The sequence below is a fragment of the Corylus avellana genome, chromosome ca2, assembly GCF_901000735.1.
Source record: "Corylus avellana chromosome ca2, CavTom2PMs-1.0".
In the NCBI taxonomy this organism is placed as follows: Eukaryota; Viridiplantae; Streptophyta; class Magnoliopsida; order Fagales; family Betulaceae; genus Corylus; species Corylus avellana.
In genome coordinates this window covers 45,100,362-45,108,192 of record NC_081542.1, presented here as the reverse complement: position 1 = coordinate 45,108,192, position 7,831 = coordinate 45,100,362, and the positions used below count along the sequence as shown (strand labels likewise).

The 7,831-nt window shown below is 35.3% G+C and overlaps 2 protein-coding genes across 2 annotated transcripts; one reads left to right on the top strand and one right to left on the bottom strand.

Moving 5' to 3' along the window:
- Positions 1-2,117: 2,117 nt before the first annotated feature.
- Positions 2,118-4,609, top strand: LOC132169941 (uncharacterized). Its single transcript, XM_059580879.1, has 3 exons — positions 2,118-3,355; positions 3,481-3,856; positions 4,043-4,609. The coding sequence occupies exons 1-3, from the start codon at positions 2,118-2,120 to the stop codon at positions 4,607-4,609; spliced, it is 2,181 nt and encodes a 726-aa protein (XP_059436862.1).
- Positions 4,610-6,467: 1,858 nt separating this feature from the next.
- On the bottom strand, positions 6,468-7,304 carry LOC132169940 (probable disease resistance protein At4g19060). Its single transcript, XM_059580878.1, has one exon. The coding sequence runs from the start codon at positions 7,302-7,304 to the stop codon at positions 6,468-6,470; it is 837 nt and encodes a 278-aa protein (XP_059436861.1).
- Positions 7,305-7,831: the final 527 nt, after the last annotated feature.

Sequence of the window (7,831 nt, the reverse complement as noted above, 5' to 3'; positions counted from 1 at the left end):
AAGGAGAAAAGAGAAATAGTTAAATGTTTATTTATAAGAGCACTCACAATGGAAGAACCAATGGTCTTCATTTTTTTTTTTGTTTATTAAAAAAAAAAAAAATTATTATCTAAAATGGCTAATAAGATTTGTAAGAAAAACCCCCACATTAGATTAGTAAAAAAAAAAGAAGCGCAAAATGCAAAATGGATATTTGATTGGATTAGCAAAAAAAAAAAAAAAAAACTACATGTAGCAGCACTTTTCAAGAGAGCCATTTTATTTTTTATTGTTTTTCTCACCTGTTTTTTTTTTTTTTTCAAAACTTTTCCCACTTTTCAATGGATCATTATGAGAATATTCTTTCACAATTTTTAATAAAAAGATATTTCATAAATATGATTGACATGCAATACTATGAGAATATGGTTTTTATACTTAATGTTCGCAAATATGAAATTTGAAAAATATAACCGTTGAAAAATATAATTATTATAAAATACAACCGTTTCAAAAATATTATAGTTACAAAAATGATTATTTGAAAAATAATAATCGTTGAAAAATTATTGTGCTAAACAAATTACTATTGAAAAAATAAAGAGTGAAATACGAATTTTAGAAAAGAAAAAAAGATAGAATCAATAAAGCATAAAATATATATATATATATATATATATATAGAGATAAAAATATAGCTTATGAAGTATAGGACGCCTTTAAAAATTTATTAGCTAAACTAGATAAAGTGAGTTTTGAGGAGCCATTTTGCATAAAAATTTGGTTATTCCATTATAAATGCTCTAATATAGTTAAATGTATTTTTAATACATGTGGTAAAGCCATTATTAAAAGATAGTCTCGGTTTTAAAAAGTACCACAAAAAGAAACAATGCAGGGGCGACTTCAGCAAAAAAGATTGTCTCGGCTTCTAGAGCAGGAATGCATGAGAGCATTATACTTGGCTTGGTAGTACACAAATTTCGGTTCCTTCTAGATATCATACGTACGTTAGTTTTTTTTTTTTTTTGGTTGAGTCAAATTTCCTTTTTTATGTTTATCTTCTTATTAAAGAAACAGAGAAGGAAAAAGAGAAAGAGAAAAAGAAAGCGGAGAGTTTACTTTATATATTCGTGGTGAATACATTTGTGAGCCTAACTCAGCTTATAAAATTGGTTCTATAAGAGAGAGTTATTCATTCCTTGTAAACATGCCTAAGATCTTATTCACAGGCAATGTGTACGTGTCTATTTCTCAACACCCTCTCTCACATGCCGGTTATTTTTTTGGTCCTTTTCACATGGTAAATAGTGTGAGCTCCCATTCATTATGTGGTAAGCTTTGATACTATGAAGAAATTCATGAGCCTAACTCAACTCATAAAACCGATTCTATAAAAGAGAGTTGTCTATTCCTTATAAACACGTCCAAAATCTTGTATACAAAAAATATAAGACTATTTCTCAACACATGGAACAGGGTCTTTCGTACACCGGTTATTTTTGTTTGTTCATGGAAATATAATTAAGTTCCAAAGTTAGAAAAGAAAAAGAAAAAGTACTTCCTTCTATCACGGTTCAAGATGTTTATTGAAACGTGCCTTTCACCCATGCATTCCACTAAATGGAGATTTTTTGTTACATTCTTCGCTTTCTTTTTTAAAGATTGTTTCCAGTCTTCACTTTAAGGATCAAGTTTAACCTCTTGATTCGCCACCTCATATTGTGTACGTCAACCCTGCAGGTGCCATCATCATTAAGTTCTTTCGTTTAATTTGGATATTTTCTTGCTCTAAACCATGCAGGTTGAAGAAACAATTACATTTGTCCACCGACATGATTTTTAAAATTATTAATAAATTAAAATTTAATAATGATGATTACAAATTTAATAATAATTTTAAAAAATGAAATCATATTGTGCAGAATGCAAACAATACTCTTATTCTAACATTACTCCTAATTTACAGCTTGAAATGAAGTTTCTACGTGAGATTTATTCTCCATTAACTTGTTATATATATAGACTTAACAATCATGGATTTAAAAGCACATCCATGCAAATTCAACAATCATGCATATATATATATATAAAGGTGATCATCAGGAAATAAGGAGACAGAGGGAGAGTAAGTAAATATGCCCGGATCTGTAGCGAAGGCCATCCTCGGCGGCTTGAAGAGGATATGGCATTCATGGAATCTCCGGGGCTGTATTCTCTTAAGCCTCTTCCTGCAGGCATCTTTGCTCATCTTAGCGCCATTCAGAAAACGGTCGAGAAAGAAATTGGTACACGGGGGCGTATGGGTGGCGTACTTGCTATGTGACTGGATCGCCGCCGTTGCCATTGGACTAATCACCAAAAGCAAAGGCGATGCTCGTGAGCAGAAGATGGAGCTGAAGATGCAAGGGAAGATGAAGGAAGGGAGTGAGGCCTTCATGGCTTTCTGGGCTTCCTTTCTTTTGCTGCATCTTGGCGGCCCTGATACAATTACTTCTTTCGCGGTTGAGGATAATCAGTTCTGGTTTAGGCACCTCACGGGGCTCGTTGTTCAGCTTGTCAGCACTTCTTATATCTTCTACCAAACGTTCCCTACATTTCATGATCTATGGTTACCAACTGTCATGGTGTTTGTTGCGGGAACTATCAAGTACGCAGAGCGGACGCGTTCTCTCTATCTTGCAAGCTCCGGCCATTTTGGGAGCTCGGTGTTGCGAGGGGCGGACCCCGGGCCTGATTATGAAGAGGCCGTCACCATATACTCTTCCTTGAATTTGATCCAGGTTCCGACACACGCGGAGGTTATACCGACCCTGGAGATTGCGCCTCCCAACAAGGATTCCAACTCCACCGGTACTACTGATCATCAAAAGGAACAAAGTTCGCTGTTGGAAGCCGACATTAAATTACTACAAGAAGCACATCGCCTCTTCGAAAGCTTCAAGGGTCTTATTGTGGGGTATCTTTTGAGCTCAAAAGACCGAGAATTGAGCCGACAATATTTTCTTACAAGAAATGCAAATGAGGCATTCAGGCTAATAGCGTATGAGCTTAATTTCATGTACGATCTTCTCCACACCAAGGTTGTTGTGGCTCGAACCCAAATTGGGTATTTCTTCCGCTTTATTAGCTTTTCTACAATCCTGGTTGCATTCATGCTCTTCCGTTCAATTGAGAAGCAGTACTACGGGGATGATAAATACTTCGATGTCAATCTTTCTTACGCCTTGCTCGGTGGGGCGTTAGGCTTCGAGGCCGTAACTCTTCTCATGCTTATTTTTTCTGACTGGACCCTCATTGCCAACAACTTCGGGTGGACCAGATTCATTGCAAAAATCATTTTGAAGAGACAAAGGTGGTCGAGGTCCATTTCCAGGTATTGTTAAATAACGGGTTAGACCTTTGGCTTTCATGCCAATATATGTTAAATCGCTGGTTATCTCAAAAGTTTAAACTGATACGAAGAAGTAAATTTAATCACTTAATCATTGATTTTAACAGGTATGACATGATAAGCTATTGCTTGAAAGTTCCTCCTCCATGGTTTTCCCGGTTCGCTACTAAAGTGCGGCTTGGGGGAGTGCTAGACAAGATTAACATCTTTCTTTTCTCGCGTCATCCATACGCGGTCAGTGAAGATCTGGAGGACTTTATTTTCAACCAGCTGAGGATGAAATCTTTGACTGCAAACAATTTAAAAGCTGCCATGGAGGCATGTTCGCAAAGGGGTGATTGGGCTCTTATGCAGACTTCCGGGTGTTTCAAACTAAAATGGAGCATCGAGGAGTATCAATACGCAGAAAGCCTTCTCCTGTGGCACTTGGCTACCGAACTACTCTATCACACTGATCTTAGCTGCTCTCAAGAAAAAGAAAAGGCACCTCGATCTTGTTTCCCATGGCCAAAAATAGAAGAAATGACACCTCAATCTTGTTTCCCGGGGGAAAAAGAAAAAGAAAAAGAAAAAGAAAAGACACCCGAATCTGGTGAAGAGAGAAAACATAATTATAGCGAAATATGCAAAAATCTTTCGCATTATATGTTTTATCTTCTTGTTATGCAGCCTGAATTGATGGCCCCGGTATTGGGAAATTGGCAAATAGCCTTCAAGGACACTTGTGAAGAAGCCAAGAGATTCTTCAACCAAAAGGGAATAAAAAGATCGCAGCAATTAGAAGCCTGTAAAAAAGTGTTAATGGTGAATACTTCCAAGTTCAGACCAGTTGCAGTGAAGGGAAGCAAAAGCAAATCTATCTTCTTCGATGCATGCATCCTCGCAAAACAGCTCCGGAATTTGGAAGTAGACCAATGGATGCTGATGAGCCGAGTTTGGGTGGAATTGATGTCTTATGCTGCCATCAAGTGTATACCTCTTGTGCACGCACAGCAACCCAGCAAGGGTGGAGAGCTCTTGACATTCGTTTGGTTACTGATGAATCACCTTGGCTTGGGAACACAGTTCTACGAGCATGAGCGCGAAATTCGAACCAAAATGGCCGATCTTAGTCAAGGTCAGGAGGGTGGTCATACAGAGGGAAACAGCCAGAACCAGGAAAAGGAAGAAAAGCAGGAAAGCGGCTGCACGTCCAGATTAATAAAGTTTTCAAAATTAAAATATTGTTGCAAGTGAATTACTCTTGTCTTTTTCTTTTTCTTTTTTTTTTGAATAATGATCATCTCTTGTCTTTTGATACAATAATCAAACTACATGTATAAGCTATATATGTTGTAACAAACACTATCACACTTTCATTATTAATAGAATTCAATAAAACACACTAGTGTTCAGTGTGGAAAACATTCACCAATTGTCTATGAAAATATTATTTTAGCTCTAGAGTAACTTGATGAAGTCTCGGTCCTAACAAGGTACCAACAAAGACTTGGTGATTCGAGAATGAGAAGTTCAAACTCGAAATATATATATTTTATAGTGTTAGAAATGAGAAACTATTTTACGGAAATTAAATAAGCTTTTTTGGTCAAATTGAAAATATTTTTTGTTGATAATTATTTTTGGGAAAAATGCAGTCTAACCCCTGAAGTTTCAAAAATTGGCAATTTAAACCTTCTATTACTAATTTCAGTTAAATTGGACGAAAATTTTTTAAAGAAAGCTTGAGGGTAATGATGTAATTTCATAGATTTCCGTCAATTTAGACGGAAAAATTAAACGTAGGGTTTAAATTGCCAATTTTTGAAATTTCAGGAGGATAGATTGCCAATTTTTGAACTTTGGGGTTAAAATTGAAAAACTCCTGAAACTTCAGGAGGATAAATTGCATTTTTTTCATTATTTTTTATCGCACCAAATACTGAAATATACAAAAAGTATTTCTATAAATCATTTTACGCTGAAACAAAACGACCCGTAATTTTTAAAATATTTTAAAAGAAACGTTGGGGAAAAAATGGTAATAGTAATAAGACCAAAAAATGATTCATAAAAAAGAAAAAATCTTACGTATTACATTATAACTTAATTTCAGAAATATTTTTGTCAAAAATTCTTAGAAAATAATAGCAAAATATATAAATATAGTAATAATTTTTTTATTTCTTTTAAAAAAGAGGTTAAAGGGTACGTAATTCATTTGGTTCAAACAACTATTGATTACTGTTATATGGTGACGGCTGGGTGGATCAAATTTGCTATCCTAAATAAAATGCCATTTGTCATGGATTTAGCTATCTTAAATAGATGTGTTTGACGTCATTCTCCTACATATTTGTTGCTCATCTTTGTTTTTAATTCACTGTTGAATCTTTGGGACTTACATGTAGGCTCTACAAATTCAATGATGAATTTTCACATTTCTTATAAGGAGATCGACAAAAGATGTGTAATAGAATGAAACCAAACATTAATTTCTCCTTTTTTTTTTTTCTTTTTTTATTAGTGATGATGTGGTACATTGATGCATGGTTACCATAAAAATTTGAAACAAAAGTTCAATGTACGTACAGAGTTAATCTGTCGCGTAGGATTAACATAGAAAGTTATCACTCAATTTTTAAACACTATTGAGCTATTTGACAAAGTGTCAAATGTCATGGCGTCATTTAGCATTTTCCCTTTAATTAAATAAAGTAATGCGCTTTGCTAAAAGTTGCATCAAATACATGAAGAGAAATGTTTGATTTTTTATTTTTTTATTTTTATCAATTTTCGTATAGTAGATAAGTAAATTTATTATTTAATATGTATGATCACATGTAAGTTTCACAGAGATAATTAGTAATGGATAAATGTATAACACTTCTCATATATTAATAGTGGTGAAAGATACAAGCAAGAGCAGAGTCACCAGACAGAGGGAACATTATAATCTTATTTCAAAAGGAAATGAAACATAATAGAGCTGAAAACTTAAAAATCGAGAAATCAAAACCAAGCCCATAAAAAAAAAAAAAAAAAATTGTTAAGAAGCATGTGCTCCTCGTACAATACTATTCTCGTGAGGATACACTATTATGGAGCGGTTACCTCATTGGGTGTTAATAAGATTTTTTGCCATCATTTTTGCAGCTAATGGAATGCCTGCAGACTTATGGAAGATATCTTTCTTTAGATCGTCCGCCTCTGACTCATACTTTTTCTTGGCCGCATCAGCTGCGTCTTTGAATATTGACAAGCAGCTCTCTTCGTCCGGACGGGGTAGAAGCCGATGTAGGATTCCCTCCACGCCAACCATCTCTTTCGCTAATTTCTCATCCCTACTGGTCACAATAACTGCTCCCCCACGCCCTTTTGGCAATCCATACGCGAGACCATCCCATTTTCCATCACGAGTAGACGAACAACTCAGCTCTCCGTACCATTTGTCTATCTCCCCGCCCCTGGCATCATCGAACACAATCAGATATCTCTTCCCCTGCAATTGCAGGTGAAGAGCATACAGTAGTAGTTGCTTGAGATTATGTTCCTGGCCGACCTTGTAGTTGTTGATCATCTCCTCTTCTACTCCAAGGCTATCCAACATTCTCTTCAGGATCGCTATTTTCTTGTCCGGATCGTCGCCGGAATGTGCTGACATGCATACCCAGATCCTTGGAAAGAAGTAGTCCTTCACCTCCTCTTTATTGAACAACAATTGGCAAAGTGTGGTTTTTCCTATACCAGTTATACCGGTGATGCCTATTGCCTTGAAACGATCCTCACTTCCTTGCCTGAGAAGCACCTTTTTCAGTGACATCCATTCTTCCTCAAACCCATGAACCTTAGATTCATCAACGGACCGAGAGCTGCACCGGTGACATCCTTCCGGCTGTGCGCCACTTGTCTCACTTGAAGCTGCACTAGGCTTCCCTTTTTTTGGCGCCATCCTTTTTCACCTCGTATGTTATTCTTAGGCCTTCTGTTTTTCACATATCATCTGATAGAGTACAATAGTTTATATTGTGGCACGTCATTTTAAAATGTTATTTCTTGTGATACCTACCTTCAATAGAGAGTTAATTATAAATGTTCTCCGTTGATACTTTGCCTTGTTATTTCTTATGGAAAAAGGGAGAGAAGAAAAAGATGACCATTAGCTTATTATTAGATATATAGTGTTGGCTTTACTTTATATGGAATATAATAAGCTTTGGAATATGATAATACCCTTTCACTTTTCTTTTATCATTCCGTTAAAGCATTCACAATGGCCTTACTAAATTTATTAGTCAAAATAATTAAAAAATTACATTTTTCTATTTTAACTATTTATTTTTTCAAAGCACTTTTATCAACCTTAACATTTTAACTATCTCATTTCACTATTCTATTTAAAAATAAAAAATAAAAAAAATTATTTATTCTTTTTCCACAAATTTAATCTGAACCCGTTGAAAATTGCTTAAAATAGGC